The 20,854-nt window shown below is 43.7% G+C and overlaps 1 protein-coding gene across 1 annotated transcript in view; it reads left to right on the forward strand.

Moving 5' to 3' along the window:
- Positions 1 to 20,854, forward strand: part of TSPAN2 (tetraspanin 2) — a 61,503-nt gene that overhangs the window by 9,394 nt on the left and 31,255 nt on the right. The window contains exon 2 of the mRNA XM_079980003.1: positions 16,122 to 16,224. Within this exon, the coding sequence (XP_079836129.1) occupies positions 16,122 to 16,224 (103 nt within the window). The remainder of the gene's footprint in view (positions 1 to 16,121; positions 16,225 to 20,854) is intronic.

The raw sequence follows: 20,854 nt of genomic DNA on the forward strand, positions 1-20,854 counted from the left end.
ATGTACAGTACTGCAGTCACACCATCAGTCAATCAGCAGCTGAACTGGGTTCCACACAGTCACAAAAACAAAAAAAGAGCCACAAAAACAAAACCGCAAGATAAATAGCAAAAACAGATAGACCTCAGCGTAACACTCAAAACAGAAGTGTGACACCCAAAACGGAGGTGTGATATTCAAATAAGAAGCGTAACACTCAAAATGGAGCATATTCGGCTTCCGAAAAAAGTTCGCAAACCAGAACACTTACTTCTGGATTTGCAGTGTTTGGGTTCCAAGTTGTTTGAGTACCAAGGCATTTGATACCACTGTACACTTAACCATAAAGTGTAGTGCAGCAAAGATGACTAGGTAAATTGCAAGTAGCACTAGAGGTAAATTGCAAGTAGCACTAGAGGAGGCTCTTGGTGGAGCAAGGGGTTGGGACAGCCACAGATGTTGCCACAGGGTAGAGCAGACAAGAAGCAAGAAAATCCCCAGATAGCTTGCATTTAATCAAAACGAGCCTTCACCTAAGATCTTGTTCACAAGTGCAGTAATATTTATTTTTTCTAAATCACTTTCAGTTCAAAGACTGTTCAATAGATAACATCATAGTGGGGCCATGCCCTCAGGCTTGCTTACACTCTCAACAGAAATCACTTGACAACTTGCAGGGTCACAGCTCAACTGTCCCACACGGAGCTTCCATGCCACCTCAAAGACAAAACTTTTAAATGGAAGCCATTCATACATTCCACATCAGCACATCAAAGGGTAAAATATCAATTGATGAGCATGTGTGAGTTGCCCTATGTTCCTCAATAGTGTAAAGCAAGAGATCATTGGTTGCTTTTATCTCAGTGGTTCCTTTGTTTATTAAGTGTATTTCTTGGATGAATGCCAAACTGCCCCTTTCCCCCATCCTTTCATGTTCCCCTGCCTTAGTGTTGTCATACTAGCGGCAGAGAACGAGGCTGAAAGAGGTGGTAAAATAGTTACACTTCAGCCTGCAAGTGAATGTTTCTCTATGTAAATCAAGACACTCTCTGCAAGCAGAAAGCTAGTAAGCAAAGCAAGGGGTAGGTTTGAACTCTGTTCCCTGATCTGTTGATTTTCTATCAACAGGGAGGTTTTGAGATGAAAGAGCTATACAAAGCGATGATCTCCTACCTGCAATCTGAAGTAGTGCTCTATGTGTAGACTAGGGCTGCTCCTCAAGTGAAGTCATGGTGTTGCCTTTCATTGCGCCCATTTTTGTAGACATCCGTATACCTGCTTTTGACATTTTAACAGAGTTATTCATTGAGAAATAATAGGAAGATTGGCATGTAAACATTACCTACAAAATAAAAAAACTCTGTCTAGCATAGATATATGCATTTATCTAGGGGCATTAAAGTACGGTTTTCCTTCAGGAAGAATTTTGCTTTTCCTTCAGTGGCATCCAGAATTTATACATTTTTACATGATTATTAATTTCCATATAGGAGGAAGTAACATAGAAGTCTGTCCTGAGAATTTGTGGCTGCTATGAGACCGTTGGAGGAAAGCAATAAAATGAATATGCTATGTGTAGAAACCATCTTAGGTCCGCCCCTTAAATTTCTAAAGAATGTATTGTATCCCTTTATATATTACTGAAGCTTTAGGAATGAAGGCGTAGGTGAAATGCTCTCCCCAGGGAGGTTTGCCTGGCACATTTATTATATACCTTTAGGCACCTCTTCAACCAGGCCTTGGGCTGACTAGCATCCTGTTAAATGTGTTGTGAGTGGGAGCATTGTTTTATTTTGTTTTGTTCTTGTTTTTTATGTATTTTCTGTTTTTATCTTGTATTTTTATGCTGTGAACTACCTTGAGAGATCTATGGATGAAGAGCAACATACACATTTTATAAATAATAATATAGAAAGTACCCACACTGGGTCCCTTGCCCTCTAGGCTTTGCAATGTAAATGGTAGTTATGCATACCTGGGAATCAAAATGGCGGCTCAGCCTTGTCTGTGGATTGGATGTCTTATTCATTTGTCAACTAATATGAGGAAAAGTCCCTTGCCCCTACTTTTTTCTCTTTCTTAATATTACTGAAGTGAAAAACTGCTCTGGAGATTTAAGTGAATGTTTCTTGGTGTTGCCAGCCAATCATCATTGTGCAGAGCATCATTGAGCATTCCCTCTTCCCTAATAGCTGGAAAGGAAAATTGCATTTTAAAAAAGTTATGTCTGTCTTCACCCTTAGTGTAGATTTTTAAAATTCATTCATCCCAGAACATTAAAGAAAATGTTTTCTACAAGTGTGCAGCTGTAGAAGGAGGAGGTACCACAGTTAATAACACTGTTTGAAACATTTCCCATAGCTGTCGAACTAAGCTTTTGCCTTCTGGGAACTTATTATTCGTGTGATTAAAATCTCATCTCTTAAGAGTTTCCTCTGCATTTAATACCATTTCCTTGCTACCTAGGGCGGGCACTGCTATGCAGTTCCAGTGATGCGAGGAGACTTTCATTACTCGTTTAAACAATGGCACTAAATCCCATAAAAGGAACATTTTCTGGTGCATGCAGCAGTCAGCAATGGCGTCATGGAAGCAGCTTAAAAAATCAATAGAAGTTGCAGGTTAAAGGGCATTTTCCAAGCTACTCATTTCCCCCCTCTTTTTTTGCTAGCAGGACTTTGTACACAGCTTTGACAAATATATTGATCTAGCTAATTCCAGCCTTGCATCTCAAAATTTTGCACTTGCTGCAGCCGCCATCATCGCCACAGGTGCTCCCAGTGATGTGTTACACCTTTTCTCCTGCTGCAGCCTTTGCCACTAATTAGCACTTTGGCTTGCCTTTGTTTTACTGTTTACTGCCTTTGGAGATGTGTTGATCCTCCTCTGATTATTTATTGCAGAACTTCTGTGCCTTTAACAGATGCATCATAGGAAGTAATCACAGAAGGAGAAGTTTTCTAAAGCACGGAGCAGGCCAAATGTCAAATACCAAATGCCATGCATATACAGTGGTACCTCGGGTTACATACGCTTCAGGTTACATATGCTTCAGGTTACAGACTCCGCTAACCCAGAAATAGTACCTCGGGTTAAGAACTTTGTTTCAGGATGAGAACAGAAATCGTGCTCAGGTAGCGCGGTGGCAGCAGGAGGCCCCATTAGCTAAAGTGGTCTTCAGGTGAAGAACAGTTTCAGGTTAAGAACGGACCTCCGGAACGAATTAAGTACTTAACCCGAGGTACCACTGTATGCCTCCTGTCTTCTGTCGAAGTATGCCAATAACCTGTGCCAAAGTAAATCTAAAGTGCCTTGGTGAAGCAGGTGGGGGGGCTTTTTGGTGCCGTTGTTGTTGTTGTTGTTGTTGTTTAGTCGTTTCCGACTCTTCGTGACCCCATGGACCAGAGCACACCAGGCACTCCTGTCTTCCACTGCCTCCCGCAGTTTGGTCAAACTCATGTTAGTAGCTTCGAGAACACTGTTCAACCATCTTGTCTTCTGTCGTCCCCTTCTCCTTATGCCCTCAATCTTTCCCAGCATCAAGGTCTTTTCCAGGGAGTCTTCTCTTCTCATGAGGTGGCCAAAGTACTAGAGCCTCAGCTTCAGGATTTTGGTGCCATAGACTAACACAAAAGCTATTTGGATTTCTGTCCTGTAGAGCAACCTCCCCCACCCTGTTGTAGTCCAGAGGATCTGGAGGGCACCAGGTGGGAGACAGCTAGGCTGTTTTGCTCTTGCTCTTCCCACCAGCATTGCACTTGATGGTCAGAGCAATGTGGCTCTTCTAGAGTCTGGTGGGAAACCGCCATCTTAGAAGAGGTTACTAATTATTATGGCAGGATTCCTTAATTGCACTCTCTGATTCCAAGTTCTAATGATTCTGAGATGGCAAATGGGATGAACCCTTTCTTCCTTCTCTGGAGGCTTCAGGAAAGTGGGACGCGCAGTCTTGCGATAAATCTTTTATTCATATTTGGAAGGCTGTCAAAGTGCAATGTGTGCTCATTCAGTAGTTCCATAATTTTGAGTTTTTAAATAAAGACTAAAAGATCTACTCCCTAGTATTATAGATCTAGCATAGCCAATGTGCGGCCCCAGCCAGCATAGCCAGTGGTCAGAGATTATGGGAGCTGCAGTCCAGCAACATCTAGAGGAAGGGGCGGACATTGGTAATATGCCGCCCTTTTGTGAGGCCATTTGACACCCTCCCCCCAGCCCTCATGGCACCGGCTTAATCTGGGGTTTGGGAAGAAGGCATGAGGCTCTGGCAGGGTCCTAGAGCCCTCCTACCTCCTTCCCAAGGCCACTTGTCTAGTTTTGGGAAGAAGGATTCTAGGACCCTGTCAGAGCCCTCACACAAGGCTTTGAAATGCACCTTCCTTGGCTGCATACCCGGTGTGTCCGCACTACTCACACTACCTTACATCTGCTTCTGCTGGAAGGCCACACATTGGCTGTCCTGTTATAGATTGCATCAGAGGGCCTAGAAACTAAGGCAGTGGGGTGACCTTTGAGAGGATATGGCCTTTCTAATACACATGTGCATATGACTGTGACTTGTATAGCTAGGTTAACACAGAGACATAGCGTGGGAGGGGGCGTGGAGGCCATGGCCCCCGGTGCAATTTTGAGAGGAGGCCAGAAGGAGCTGCAGAGCAATTGATGAAAATTTGATGGATGTTTGTTCCAATTCAGCAATAAATTGTGGTCTTTCCCAGGGAAAGTAGTGGGACAAAAGAAAAAACCTCTCAGACCTATGCCTAGAAATCATGGGTCAAACAAAACTGTGGATGATCCCTGTCAGAAATGTAAGTAACATATGTCAGGAAGTCAGCACAAAAATAAATGGTTTTGTAGCTGCACCTACAGTTTAGCTGATTCTTCCATTTGTATGGTGGAATGAGGAGACAAGTTGAATTTCTCCCAAGAGATTGCTGTGCCTAGATTCCATTCTAATGGCCCATCAAGCCCATTGCAAATTCTTCCCAATGGCTTTCCATTTTATTTTGTTGCTTAAATGAAACTTTAATGCAGCCCTGAGTCTGGTTACGAAAGCAACTTGCTTTTGAATACCATTGGATGTTATTCAAAGCAGTGACTCGCTCTGCAGCTGCCCTATTCTGAGTACATGTGCTTTCCTGTTTGGAATTTGAATATACAAAAGCCTATGGGTGGCCTAGGGACGCAGGTGGCACTGTGGGTTAAAGCCTCAGCGCCTAGGGCTTGCCGATCGAAAGGTCGGCGGTTCGAATCCCTGCGGCGGGGTGCGCTCCCGCTGCTCGGTCCCAGCGCCTGCCAACCTAGCAGTTCGAAAGCACCTCCGGGTGCAAGTAGATAAATAGGGACCGCTTACCAGCGGGAAGGTAAACGGCGTTTCCGTGTGCGACTCTGGCTCGCCAGAGCAGCAATGTCACGCTGGCCACGTGACCCGGAAGTGTCTCCGGACAGCACTGGCCCCTGGCCTCTTAAGTGAGATGGGCGCACAACCCCAGAGTCTGTCAAGACTGGCCCGTACGGGCAGGGGTACCTTTACCTTTACCTATGGGTGGCCTATGAAATCCTAAAGTGCAGGTCAGCTGCTCAAACCAATATGTAGATCTGTCTTAACTTAAGCTCCACATTTGCTTCCTTCTGTTCCAAGGTTGCTATGTGAGGGATTGCAATGCTGAACTCTCAGAGCCCACATGACACCTTCTCTGTGGACTCAGTTCAGTATTCCAGCAATAAATTTGGCAGCATAGAGAGCGCCCCGGAAATGCCCCCCCCACACACACACATTGCCATCTCTGCAACAAGCTATCTGTGCAAAACCTTCAGGGGACCAGCATGGACCTCAGCGCTGATGCCTCCATGTTTTTTGACTATGGACACTGGATGTGTATTATAGTTCAAGATTTTAAATATGTTTTAGCCCAAACATAGGGTAGGGTACAAATCCTCACTTGGACATGAAGCAGCCTCTCAGCCAAACCTGCCTCACAAGGTTGCTGTGGGGATTAAATGAGGAGGGGGTGGGAACCAGCTCCTTGGAGAAAAAGCTGGGATATAAATGCAATAATTAAATAGAAATCTGATGTGCCATTGTAATGGGGATCTGCCAAGGGTCAAATAGACCATCACTCAAACTCTTAAGGGTCAAAGTAGTGTTGTGAAAAAAATATTACAAAGACACTTACGGCTTTGTTCACACTTCTGTGCACCCCATGCCTAAAAGCAGTGGGGGGTTGAGTGGTTTTCCATTTGCCACATTGCTTTCCCCAAGAAAACCCACTGTTTACTGCTGAATCCACAGAAGAAGAAGACAAAGACAAAGAAGAAAACAATTGACATTTGTTCCAATTCAGCAGTGAACAGCCAATTTCCCCAGGGGATAGCAGGTAGGAGAAGTGGAAGTGTGGACAATCCCTAAGTCCTTGGGACACACACACACACACACATCCAGGGGAAATGGAAATCCTCTTTGGGGAAGGGCCATAGCTCAGTGGTAGAGCATCTGCCTTGGTACACTTATGAACATTTAACATATAACTAAGACCTCAAAATTCCTATCACACATGCAAGATATCCCAGGTTTAATCCCCAGCATCTCCAGGTGGGACTGGGAGAGAACCCCACCTAAACCCCTGGAGAAATCACTGCCAGTCGATGGAGACAATACGGAGCTAAGTGGACCATTGGCTTGTCTCAGGACTCATCCACACTTCATTAGGCCTGCCCCTAGAGAGCACAGGTCTGAGAGTTTTCCTGCTTGTCCCCTGCTTTCTAGGCATGAGCCTGAGCAGTTTTCTCTTTGCCCTACCGCTCTGTATCATGGAATCAGAGCAAACATCAATCCACAGAAAAGTCGATTGACGTTTGCTCCAATTCAGCAGTAAAGAGTAGGTTTTCCTGGGGGACAGGACAAGTGGGAGTGTGGATGAGCCCTCGGTATAAGGCAGCTTGCTGTGTTCCTAGCTTGCTGTGTTCTTGTCCTTCTGCCCTTGGGAAAGTGGGGGTTGGGTAAGAATAGTTTTCAGTGCAAGGGAGTGTCCGCATAATGGAATGTAGGTGAGTGGGAGGACAATGAAGCCTCCTCTACTAGACAGCATGTACCGAGTGTCTCGTAAAGTAAATTGTTTGCACTGAGTTTCCACTGTTTACTCCTGCATTGAGTGCATGCCCAGAAGATCATTGCCCGCCTGCATGAGGGTTTGGAAAAGGCAGCCTGTCTCTGCAGGAAGCCGTGGGTCTGGTCACTTTTTAGGCTCATTATGAGTGGGTGGTGAAAGAGACGAGATGATGTCCTCGCCGTGCCTTGGACTCAGCCTGCTTCACAAACTCTGCAGCCAGCAAGCTGCATTTGTTGCATCACAATAAAGCAGAGCATCACATCCCTTGAACAATGACTCGGTCCATCTCTTCTGTGTGGAGGAGACTGTGTCACCAGGAACTGTGGGGCTCTTAGTGATTGCTCAACTGCAGCTGTGTGTGTGTGTGTGTGTTACTGAGAAGGCTGGGAGACAAGAGGGTTTAGAAATCTCACTGGGGAGAGAGGTTAAAAAGAAAGCACTACAAGCGATGTTTTGGGGGGAATGCTACAACAACTCCTCTCTCTCTCTCTCCCTCTCCCTCTCTCTCTCTCTCTCTCTCACACACACACACACACACACCTGGGGATCACCCACTCCAGATCTAACCTCAAATCAATTTGCAGGCAGGGCTAAACCCTAACTGAACATCTGGATGGGAAAGGAGACTGTGTGTCTCCTCCCCCACCCCTACGGAAAGCCGAAGTGTTCAGTCCTATGGAGGTGCTGCTTCACAGGCTAAGGAACACCCTGCACCCCACAGGATCGAATCCTCCACTCACTAGCTGGTGAGCAGAGGATTCACTCCTTCTGGGGTCTGCTTCCTTTCCTGCCCATGACAGAATAAGATCCACAAGTGGCTACTAAGCCTCTAAAACCCTTTTGTCGTTCCCATCCCTTGTAATATGTGAACTGAAAACCAGATAACAAAATAACTTTTCCTGGGGGAAATGAACTGATTGCCTAAATGCTACAATGCGCCTCACTGCTGAGGTTTGTTACTGCCATCACTGAAAAGGTTGTGTAAAACCAACTTTAGCTTTGGACTTGTACATGCAGGCAAAGGTGGTTTTACACATATCTATGCAGAGCGACTCTTTGTAGTAGCTGCAGCACTTTTAAGTAACGTACCATGAAAAAAGCAGCTGCTTCTGAGTAGCTTGTTACTTGAAGCAGGTTACAGGAAGTTAGTTAGTCAGACTGTTCACTGAATCTCTTGGTGCCAATATCCTGAGTACCGTGATGCAGCATTTTTATGCCTGACAGTACGCTTAAATGCTTACAGGCTTAAATTTACTCTTTTATCATTATGATCAAAGAACTATACAGCTTTGATTTGTACAATTTAAAAGTTACTATTTTCACATTCATCATTGGAGCATTCTCCCCTTTTCTGCAGTGTCTCAGAGCTTGCATGCACATTGTTGTTTCTGTGGAGTTTTGCATGGTAACCTTAAAAGCCCTCTATGCAACAACAGGAGGGGTCTGAATTGTGCATCTTATGGGGCTCTGCTCCCCCTTTCTTCTCTCCCAGGGTGGCCCTGCCCTCTGCCTGCCCCTCAGAGTCAGTGCATGAAAATTAGTCCCTCCTGTTCCTGTCCAGTTTCATTGGCTATTCCACCTGCACCTGCTTAGTGTGCCCCAGCCATTCATTTGAACAGCAGACAGCAGCAGAGGTGCAACAGGAGTCAAACTCCACAGAGATGGAGGTTTTAAGTAGCTCCAGCTTGCTACATTGATGGCTCTTTGCTCCCTGGCTGCACAGTAAACAGCAAGAGAGAATGCAGAAGGGTGAGCTTTCAGGTTGGAAGCCTGGTGAGATCTGATCTTTCCTTTTCCCCTTTTTTAAAAAAGAAAGATGAGTAAAGTAAATGGTGAAGGAAACTGGTTTACTTCAGGTATTGCTTTAATTGAGTAGTTTTTGCCAAACAGGAAGCCATGTGGGCATCTAACTTCAAGGGAAGCTATTCTGAATCAGATCTTTGGGTTGTTTTGTCAATAGCAGGTTGCTTTATTTATTTATTTATTTATTCATTCCTATTGTGTGGCACAGTGGAACACATGTAATGAAGTGTCTGAGGCGCATTGCATCCGAGGATTTGTGGGTATTTTATCAGAGGTAGGAGTGATTTGGCCATGTGAAGATGTTGATGTTTTTGTCGGAGAGCTTCTGGGTTTTTTTGTTTGTTTTTTTGTTTGTTTGTTTCCTGACATGATCACCTTGATCAGCTGAAATGTTTGTTGATCTTCCACGATACTGCAGTAGCTTGGCCAAATCAGAGCCGTAGGTTTCACCACTGACGCTGCTTTTAAAAAAATTAATCCTTTGTGTTGGGCGAGCGGGTGCTGCAGCTTGAGGGAAATGACCTTGCAGGCCGAATTAGGATTCCCGCAGAGCCAAATTGCACCTGCCAGCTGGAGGTTCTGCATGCCTCCCATATAGACTGGTCTCCCTGCTGGCTACACAAATGTACCAGACACTGGAGAAACCTCCAGTGTGAAGGCTGTACAACAAGTCTGCAGTTGAAGTAACTGCTGTGTGACTAGCCTATGCCTGCCACAAAAACCAGTGGAGGGTATCTGATACCTGCTATTTCTTCCTCCTACCATGGCGATAACTGCCATGCCCTCTCCACCTGAAGTTCAGTTCAGCCATGAACTCATTCAGTAGCCGTCTCTCTCAGCCTCGACTGCCCATCGGCAATTATGAGCATAGCAATATTTCTGTGCCAAATTACAGGGCTGTTGTAAAGATTCCTGGTGCGTGTGAAGCGCTCTAAAGCTCTATATAAATGCTAGATGTTATTATCATTACAAAATGCTGTGGGGTCTGTATCCACTCACCTTGATCTAAATTATGAATTGACCTAATTTGACTGATTGATCAAATGTGTCTTTTCCTCACACCTGAGACAGTCCTGAAGTGAAATAATCAACTGACTGTTAAACACAAAGTAATATTTTGTAAATATGCCTATCGCTGTGTATGCCCTGGCATATTTTTCTTTCTCAATAATAATAATAATAATAATAATAATAATAATAATAATTTATTATTTATACCCCACCCAACTTGCTGGGTTTCCCCAGCCATTCTGGGCAGCTTCCAACAAAACACTAAAATACAATAACCTATTAAACATTAAGAGCTTCCCTAAACAGGGCTGCCTTCAGGTGTCTTCTAAAAGTTTGGTAGTTATTTTTCTCTTTGACATCTGGTGGGAGGGCGTTCCACAGGGCGGGTGCCACTACCGAGAAGGCCCTGTGCCTGGTCCCCTGTAACTTGGCTTCTCGCAGTAAGGCAACCGCTAGAAGGCCCTTGGCACTGGACCTCAGTGTCCGGGCAGAACGATGGAGGTGGAGACGCTCCTTCAGGTATACTGGACCGAGGCTGTTTAGGGCTTTAAAGGTCAGCACCAACACTTTGAATTGTGCTCAGAAACGTACTGGGAGTCAGTGTAGGTCTTTCAAGGTGCTATGTGGTCTCAGCAGCCACTCCCAGTCACCAGTTTAGCTGCCGCATTCTGGATTAGTTGTAGTTTCCGGGTCACCTTCAAAGGTAGCCCCCACATAGAACGCATTGCAGTAGTCCAAGCGGGAGATAACCAGAGCATGCACCACTCTGGCGAGACAGTCTGCAGGCAGGGAGGGTCTCAGCCTGCGTACCAGATGGAGCTGATAAACAGCTGCCCTGTCCCCCCAAAACAGTACTTCTGTCTTATCAGGATTCAACCTCAATCTGTTAGCCGCCATCCATCCTAACTACTAGTTGTTAGTTTTGGCTAGGATGAGTTTACACCGAGAAAGATTCTATTAGGATAGAGGGGCAGTTTGTTTCTCTGCCTAAAGTGCCCCTGCATTCCTCCATTGTAGCTGAAGGGCATGGGATCAACTTCTCCCTCTCGTATCATCTACTGGAAGCACAAAGAGAGCTCCTCTTTTCCACCATCGTAAGGCACCGCTTCCTTCTTAACAACTTAGTCTTTAGGGCTTGACTGCTCCCAGCTGCCCCCCTCTCATGCCTGCTGCACACACAGGTCTCTGCTTTGCAGAGCTGCAGAACCGCCCAGCAGGGTCCTTGAAATTGCTCTTGGCAGCACAGCCTGGCTCCCTGCCAAAAACCCAGTCTCTCTGGGAGTGTGCTGTTAGGTGAAACTGCCAAGGGGGGTGTTTATTTCCATTTGGGTCTGTGATGATGTAAAGGGATTTCTTTGCCATTGGCAATTTCTGTCTGCTTTAAGCAAGTCACTTCCTGGAACCACATTGTTTGTTAGCTTGGGTAGATTATTGTTCAAAAAAAGCCAGGAAGTATTGAGGCAGGCACTACTAAGGCTTATCCTATGCAGAGTGCTGCATCGTATTTTATGGCAACCCCCTTACTTCTGCTAATGGTTTTGTATATACTCCTCAGAATGGGAAATCTACCCATGGCAAAGATGCAATAGTGGGTGTGGCAAATTAGGTTACCGGCAAAGGTAAAAGAAGTACTGCTGCACTGTTAAAAGTAAATGTTCCAGATCTCTCCTGAATATTTATCCCATACATATGGAGTGGGGAAAGAAGCAGTACAATGTGGTCATTTAGCAAAGGGCCATGGGTCAGTGGTAAGAGGGGTTCGAGAGGTCCAGGGGGTGGCAGCATGAGAACGGGCGTTCTCTGCAGTGGCTCCCCATCTGTGGAATGCTCTCCCCAGGGAAGTTCGCCTGGTGCCTTCATTATACACCTTTAGGTGCCAGGCAAAAACATTCCTTTTTAACCAGCCCTTTGGTTGATCCAATTTACATCCTATGCCCTTTTAAAAAAATGGGGGGGCAGTTGTTGTTGTTTTTATTAGGTATTTTGTGGTTTTTCATCTTGATTTTATTCCGTGAACCACCCTGAGACCCCGGGGTATAGGGCGGCATATAAATAATAATAATAATAATAATAATAATAATAATAATAATAATAATAGCAGCATCTGCTTTACATGTGAAAGGTTCTGGGTTTGGTTTACAACATTTGCCAGTAGGACAGGGGGAAATCCCCTTTCTAAAAGCCTAGGAGCCACAGCCAGTCAGTGTATACTGTTGCACACCATCCCAATCTCTGAACGGTGTGAGATTCCAGGGGTTCCAGGTGCTTACCCAAGGTTTGGTTTCCTTGGAATGAGGGATGGTGGAGACTGTGGCGTCTTTATGATATACAGTTTATTTACGCATATATACAATAAGATGTAGGGGCTCGCAGCATTAACACCCCAACAGGTCTTGCTTCTCCCATAGCCACAGCTTTGGATCCTAGCAGAAATCAGACACGGCTCTGCCTCTCAGCTGTCCAGCCTGCTTTTTGTCTTTTACTTTTTGTCTCTTGCCTTTTGTCTTTCTAATAGACAGTTGAGGCACAGAGCCACTTCTGTTGTTGCCATACTTTTGGACCAATTCTTTTGGAGCCATTATGGCCCTTGCCTAGCTCTCTACTCTCTGCATGTTTATCTGGTGTGTGAAGGGGCTGTACTGAATGCAAGTATTGCAAGAGTGTGTACCTGCTGTGTCAGCAGCACTGTGTGGCCTCACATCTCCCCCCCCCCTTAAAAAAAAACTTTCATTTCATTGCGGCGGGTGTTCAGTACGCTGCCTTGGTATTTCTTATAAATGAAAGTTAGTGTAGACATGCTTTTAATAAATGCAAATAAATAGCTACCTGCCCATCTGCCAGCAACGGAGAGCTGGCCTTGCGCTTTGAAAGTGAATAGCAGTTTGATATACTGTCTGTTGGTCTCTCGTAATATGACATGGAGCAATAGTTTTTGATAGTCTGATGTTTCAGCTGTGCCTCTACTTATGCTCAGCCTGTATATTTGCAAATAAATGCAAATTTTACAAAACACCAATAAGCTTCGGTTAACCTCCTTTCCAGTCCTCTGTTTTACCTTTCTGTGTGGTTTCTGAGAAGGAGCAAGAGCTTTCTCCATCTTCCTCAGACTAGGTGGCTGCATTTCCTGTAACTGAAATTTGCTCCACCCATTCACATACAGTACCTTCCAGTTTTTCACAGATACAGCAGATGCTTATTTGTGCATATAAGGATGATTCTTACACTGAGGACCACTGCCTAAAAGGCGGGCGAGGGGAGCACACAAACACAAACACAAACAAACTCTTTTCTGACTCATTTACTCTGCGATTGCTGCTGCTGCTGCTGAAACAGGATGTGTTCATAAACTGACCACAACTGTTTTCTTTTTTTCTTCTTTTTCCTTTTTTGAGCTTCAGACTCATTCCCTCTATTTCTGGTCTTCAGTCTGGAAGTTCCATTGCTCAAAATGGCACCACCCACAGACAAGAGGGAGGTAGGAGCAGACCTGGGGGAACTCCAAGTTTACCAAGTAGAACAAATATTTAGAGGGGAGATTAAGGGTAGGGGGACCAGACCAATGTGGACTGCTCAATGGCTGCAGCACACTGAGTGTGTGGGAGCAGAGAAGAAAATGAGGGCAGGGAGAATGGAATCGAGTGACTGGAATCCTGGACCACAGCATTCCACACTATAAAATTTTGCTACGGGTTTCACTTGTGTTTAACCAAATTTTCAGCTTTACTTCAGATCAGACTGTTGGGGTATGTGTGTGTTTAATATCTGCAACATGTTCAGCAATATTTACTAACTGTTTAGGTTGTTCAGTAAGGAGAGGATTCGAAGGGATGCAGTGCATCCTTAAGAATTTTAGCAAACATGTGGGCAAGCAGTTTAAAAGTGTTCCCAGCATCTCACAAAAAGACAAACTAGTACCACAATGAAAATAGTGTTTTTACCAAGGACAGACAGGTCCTAGAAAGTAGTACCTACTGCCCATGGTAACTAGGGACAATTGGAATGTATGAATGCCTGGGAAATGAAGATGCCTTTTCAGCTTTCTAACTATTTTTGGATGGTCTCAGTTTGATTGTATTGACCTGAATCTTTTAGCAAAGAGTCCCCTTCTGCCTGAGCGTTCTTGGAAGGAAAGGGCCTTGCTGAAAGCGGGAGAAGGGATCCGTTGTGACTGATGGAGCTGCATCTCAGTGATGGGTTTTGACAGCCAGTCCCACTTAAAGGGACTGCTTGTGTTTGCCTTGCTAGGCTCCTGTGCGGGCCTTTGTTGGAGGAGTAGTTAAGTGAAAGGCAGCTCACACTCTGAATAAGCCACTCATTCTCCCTGTGAAGTCTGAGGACCTTTTCAGCAGTTTGGCAAAGGCAGAGCTTGTAAGCAGCATATTGACAAGATCTCGTCTGCAGCTTTCCGTGGCAAGGGTTCCCTGAAAGATAGCATAACTTGCACCTTTGAGATGTCACTGTCTCTTTTACACTACAGTAGAGCAGTGTCTCAGTGTAGAGTTTGAAAGGACCTTAGTGCAGTGTGACAAACACTGGCACATTGTTAGAAATAATATTAGTGGAGTGTTACAAATAGTAGTGTTTTGAGAGAATTCAGGTTTGCAACCAGGATATTCTGGGTGGCATTCGGAACAAACCAGATGGGTGGTATTCAATGTCACTCTCTTGCAGTTGTTCCATTTTCACCCTTCCCTCACCCACCACGAATGAGGTTCAACTCTACTACAGTGCAAATGAGTACAGAGTTGTGAGGCGGGTGTCCCTCAGCTGCAGCTGCAAATCGCACAGCAACACAAAGCTCTGTGTTGTGTGGCCTTGCAAAAGTGCTGGCTATTGTCTCTTTCTCTCTTCCATGAAGGAAAACAGGGTTGCTTCCTCAGCCTGCACCCTGGCCTCCTATCCCTTCAGCTTCGTTGGAGGAGGCATACTCTTTCTTTCTTTCTTTCTTTCTTTCTTTCTTTCTCTCTCCCTCTCGACTTTGTGATTGTTTGAGGACTTGAACTTCCCTAGCAAAGAGATTGCCTTCCCTCCACACTGTATGTTTCAGTAGACATTTTCTCCCTCTTAAAGGAGCGATTGACAACTGACTGGCCAGCTGACACCAAAACTCTGGATTGAAGGGAAGCCATCGCCTCCATAGTTAGGGAAACCATCCTGAATTATTCTGGCCTGAAATAAATTATATTCTAGGGTTAGTACCTGCCTTTTAGGTAATGTGTTTGTGGGTCTGCCATTCTAGTGATGAACTAGAGCAGTTAAGTGTTTGGTAACATCACTTAGTTCAAGATGAGGTGACTTAGCTTTTGGTTCCTTGCCCAAGGAAAAAGAGCTTTTCTTGAAAGCAACATGAATGGGATACTGTATTTATAAAGCAACGTATGCAAGCATCATGCAGAGAGACAATCATCTCATGTTCCATGGCCAGAGAAAATGCAACTCCTCACTAAATGGATGTCAAAATATGAGCGCATGTAAAGGAACTGTCAGATTATTTTCTATGTGTAGCCTAGGGATGTGTACAAAGATATATGCATGCAAATCAGAACTTACCACAATTCTTTATTTGACATCTCATGTCTGGATTCCTGCTTCTAAGGTGGCAAATTTAACAGGCATACTGGCCAACAACACTGATTTATTTTTCTGCCTTGCCCTTCCTGTGCCATGCTTCAGCTGGGTTGTTCATTTTATTTATTTTTAAAGCACTGTGGATACATTTATTGAATTAAATGTACTTTCCCCTGTGTTGCTTTTTAACAAAAACAAAAACAAATCATTGAATCATTTTTACATGTTTGAATGCTGCGTTAGGAATAAGGAGGGAGTGGGCTAGGGATGTCACCAGTTTTTAACCAATCAGTATCGTGCACAGCCAGCTTCTGCCATAACACACACACAACTAGTTTCCCCTGAGTTCAGTTAATGAGAAAAGTTTAGATTCTAAATGAAAAAAAGCAAACAAACCTGAGAGCATTTATGAGGTTATACATCAAAATGTCTGTATTCATCCTTGTTAGCACAGGAATGTTAATAGTTTTGGACAGAGACAAATGTGTGTAAATGCCAATAGCAATCTTTATACTGTAGTCTAGCATGTGAATTTGGAATCATCTGCTCTGGGAGTTTCCAAGGAGAAATAAGCAGTTGTTTGCAGATTTTCTGTGCTCACCAACCCTTCCTTTAGCTATTAACCTTTTGAATTTCGTTTTGCTTTCCCAGTTGGCAGGCTCAGCTGTCGTCGCGTTTGGGCTATGGCTGCGGTTTGGAAACGTATTAAGAGATTTAGCGACTGACAAGACCTCTCCAGAATACATTTACATGGGTAAGTTCTGTATAAATACTGACTGTGTAAAGATAAGTTTTCTGCAACCTTCAGACCAAGAAACTGGGTACCTAAATGGCATATTCTTCCACGACACACTAGTGGCACCCTTTGACAGTTCTCTCTCTCTCTCTCTCTCTCTCTCTCTCTCTCTCTCCTCTTAGTGCCCACATTTACAGTCTGCTCTCACTGAGCAGCAGTAGGAAAAGAAGAGGGAAAGGCTGGGAGTGTTGGCTCTTTACTGTTAAGAAACACACATCTGTGCAATGTCAAACACACAGCATAGTAGAAACAATGTTTATGATCACAGGGGTTTTCTATACTAGCAATCCCTTGCTGGCAGATAAAAAATCCAAATTATATTACTGTAAGTACTGCAACTTAGACAGTTTGCAAATGTTTGCTCCAAGCTCCATGACCCATGGTATTTCTTTTTTTAAATGTATTTTTATTATTTTTATTTTTATTTCAACTCTTCTCGCTGCTGCCCCCCTCCCTACCACCACCAGAGGAATAGAGGCTGTAGCCTGAAGTGGAACACCAGTGCATGAGAAGGGCTTCTTAACTCTTTCCCTTCACACAATATTTCAATCGAACCTCCCACCCTGCCCCCCCCCCCAGCTGCTTTTACTCCACAAAACAGAAAGTATAGGGGCACTCAATGTGGGTTTTTTTTTATACCTATAGCTTTCTCTTAGGACAGGGTGCAGAACTTTTCTCTGCAAGGGCCACACTCCCTTTCAGCAATTTGTCAGGGGCCACACATCAGCGCTGGGTGGACCTGAACCCAGTGGTAGGAGGAGCCAAAGCTAAAAGTGGGCAGCCACCCACCTTCGCCACTCACTTCCTGCCATCTCCTTTTCTCTCCCATGCCCGCCTGCCTGTCTGCCTAGCAGCCTGCTGAGGAACTGAGAGAGATCTCTCCCTTGCTAGAGATCCAGGCTCATTTCTGACAGGGGTTTTTTCACTTCTTCACTTTCTATTGCTCCTTACTTTGTCAGATTTCCCCAACCATTTTCCCCACATGAAATTAGGCTGTGTAAAATTAGGTCCTCAGTTTCTTACTGCATTTTAGGATTAACCAAAGGTCAGACTCGGGAGGAAGGAACTGTTATCTTTCTCCTCACCCCATTTGTAGCAGATGGTGACTATGGGCTTATCCCCACCTCTGTTCGACCCTCCACTTCCCCCCAGGAAAACCCGTGCTTTGGCGCTGAATCAGAACAATGGGCAATTGGGTTTTCTGCAGATTGCTGTTTGTTCCAGTTTAGCACCAAAGAGCTGGTTTTCTAGGGGGAAGAAGCAGCACAAAGGCACAACCTCTCAGACCCATGCCTAGAAAGCGGGGGACAAACAGAAAACCACTTGGGCCTCTGTTTTCTAGGATAAGCAGAAGTGTGGGGCGATTCCTAAGTTGAGCTCTGTTTGACTGAGATTGGAAGGACCTGTTGGAGTTTTTTAAACTTTTAAACAGTTGATTAATTTTTCTATTAAAACCCCCCACAAATAACTTTAAGGAAAAGAATGTCCCTGCTGTGTTCAAGCCAATAAAAGATGGGCAGCTTTTTGAACAGAGCAGGAGGGGAAAGACAAGCTAGTAAACTGGCATTCGTTTGCTAATTAGCATATCCATCCAATGGGTTGCCAAGGCAAGGGGAATCCATGCAGAGACCCCATGTCTTACATTGTGGATTTGAATGTGAAGTGATCCACATGAGTAACATCCAGAAAGCACAGTCACAATATGTGGGCTGTGCCAAAAAGGCATTTGAATCCAGTTATTTTAGGGTTTTTTCCATTTGATGTGGATCTTGTGACAAAATTTTATTGTTCACGCTTGTTTCATCCTTATCCAGTCCCACATGTGTAGGAAGGAAGGAAAGCACAAGCTTGCTTGCCTGGCTGGCTGTGTTAACTGTCAGGGCAAGAGAAATACTGGCAAAGCTGAACTCGTGACAAGGCTGAAGTATCACAGAGCCTCTGTTATTCCTCCCGAGGGCTGACATCTCTCCAGAGAGCTTTAAGTGTATCTCACAGAGTGAGGAGCTGGCCCAGAGCCCGGTGTTTCAAGCACAAAGAACCATCAGACCTGAAGAAGTACACAAGCCAGAATGTAGAGTGATTGGCACCCATTTTGTATCCCCTTGGGGATACAATTGTTCAGCAAGGTTTTAGTCAAAGGGGGAAATAAGAACTGGATTCATTAGAAAATCTTTCTTCATGGAACTGTTAATTCATCCAAGAATCAAAATGCCTTCCAAGCTGGACTGTTAATGCAGTCAACAGGAGAGGCCCTGCTTGTGGTTCCACTGGTGGTGGCGGTGAGGTTTGTTGCACATGACAGGGCATTCTTGGTGTTGGCACCTTACCTGTGAAATCAGGTTGTCCCCAATCTAGTTCAACAACACAATTTGAAAACTTGAATGACTGGTGTTGTGACAGTATTATCTGCTGCTATTGTTATTGATGAGTATTTATTTGGTGTTTTGATGCATTGTTTTATGTTGTTAGCCACCCTGTGCTCTTGTTTTGGGAGTAAGTATAGGAAATAAAAATGACAATCTGAGAAATGCACAAATTAATGTAGGGCTCCTTTTCACCAGGTAGGGGGGAGGCAGGGCACATTGATGCACAGGGCACATTGATATACCAACAATATTTCAATATCGAGAAATGTTATTTGTGTCGTGACATCACTAAAACGTGTCTATACATGTGTGAGTACAACAGTTGTGACTGTGCCACCCGTTAGCCGTTGGCGTTTGACGAGGGTAGGTGTGTTTTTAGCACGGCTAGCTAAAAAATTACGTGAAATGTAAAAGTGTTCCAACACTGTTTTACGTCATTTACGTAGTTAAGATTTTAAAATACTAAAGGTAAGTTATTCCACTCAGTAATCAGGATTACACGTGATTTTTAAATAAGTTCTGTGGTTTTATTAATAGTTGTTAGTATTTTTGAAAATGTCTGTTGGGGCACTTTAATACACTAAGACATTGATACATATAAAAGTGCCCCACTAGTGTACAATAGTGCCCCAATATACAAGTTTGCATGAAATCTCTAAACTCATTAAATTTGAAACAGAAAAAAAAACTGTTGTTTACTACGTGGCCAAAGTCATTTCTAAATATAATATGACTGAATATCAAGTGTCATATCTCAGGAAAAAACCAGGATCTTGTATGTTTGTCTTCCCCGTTGTAGAAGATAAGGCAAGTGTTGTATTTCAAGGATGTTGTTTTGCCGTTGCCAAAACCAAATTTCCCAAAGGGCACAACTCGAACATCATCTCTTTATACTTTTTCTATTGACTTAAGTGGATATAATGTGCAATAGAAGCTAAATGTTAAGAAATTATCTTATTTTTATAAGCATTTTGTTTAAATCACTGTTTTTTTACTAACTAATGTGAGTTCTTATACTTTTTAAGTTTTTGCAAAGTTTTTTTTTAATGGATAGGTGTTTGAGGAAAGATTAATATAAGTTTTGATGTTTTCTAAAGAAAACCTGCTATAAAGGCTATGATATGTGTGAAACATTGTTAGTTTTGATACGTAATTTAGATTTTAAGTAACAAATTGTAAGGCTAATTATTATATCTCAAAATAAAAATTGGTTTTTCATTAATTTTTTGCAAATAATTACCATTCTCATACAATTTACGCTTTGTATCAAAGAGCCCCATCCAATGTATCAAAGTGCCCCGTAGGTGGGGCAGAATGATACAAAACCACCTTTTTTTTTTTACTGAAGTCATTACATTCTCACTATCTTCTAACTTTATTGGTTCTTTTGATTGCTATTATAATATTGATTAGTTATGCCATGCATCAAGCCAAATTTTTTATTATTTTATTATTTGACTCATTTTTTGTTACATGAAATATGAGATTAAATTTTTCTGTACTGTATCAATCTGCCCCACTTCCCCCTATATAAAACGAGTTTAAGGCTTCAATCACATACCCACCTACCTAGGAGTAGGCCCCACTGAACTCCTTGTTACTTGCTTTTGAGCAGACATCTTTAGGGTTATGCTGTTAGCCTGCATTTCTGTTGCTATTTTGGTCCCACAGCCTTATGTGTCTGTTAGTACATGGGTAGGCAAACTAATCTGGCCCAATCGCCTTCTAAATCCGGCCCGCGGACAGTCCGGGAATCAGCGTGTTTTTACTTGAGTAGAATGTGTCCTTTTATTCAAAATGCATCTCTGGGTTATTTGTGGGGCATAGGAATACGTTCACCCCCCCAATATATATATATATATATATATAGTCCGGCCCCCAGGTCTGAGGGATGTGTAAGCGGGGGGGGGGGGGGGAGAGAGCTGTGTTTCAAGTAACATTTGCTATGGGAATTTGAGGGAGACCATGTTCATTTGAACTAACCTTCAGATAATCAATCCTAGAGGTTCTTATATTTGTCCTATGTCCCATGGATCTGTTAATGTAAACAAGTGGATCATTTCCTAGCTTTGCAGCTTGATAATACAGAGAAGCATATTGCAGTTTGAATAAAATTCCCTCCAGTTTCACAGGAGCTTGGCAGTAGCATTCAGTGTGGTACAGTGAATCAGTATTTATGGTATGGTCAGATCTGGTTCAGCTCCTGCTGAAATTTTTGCTCA

This window comes from Podarcis cretensis (genome assembly GCF_951804945.1).
Source record: "Podarcis cretensis genome assembly, chromosome: 6".
NCBI lineage: Eukaryota > Metazoa > Chordata > Lepidosauria > Squamata > Lacertidae > Podarcis > Podarcis cretensis.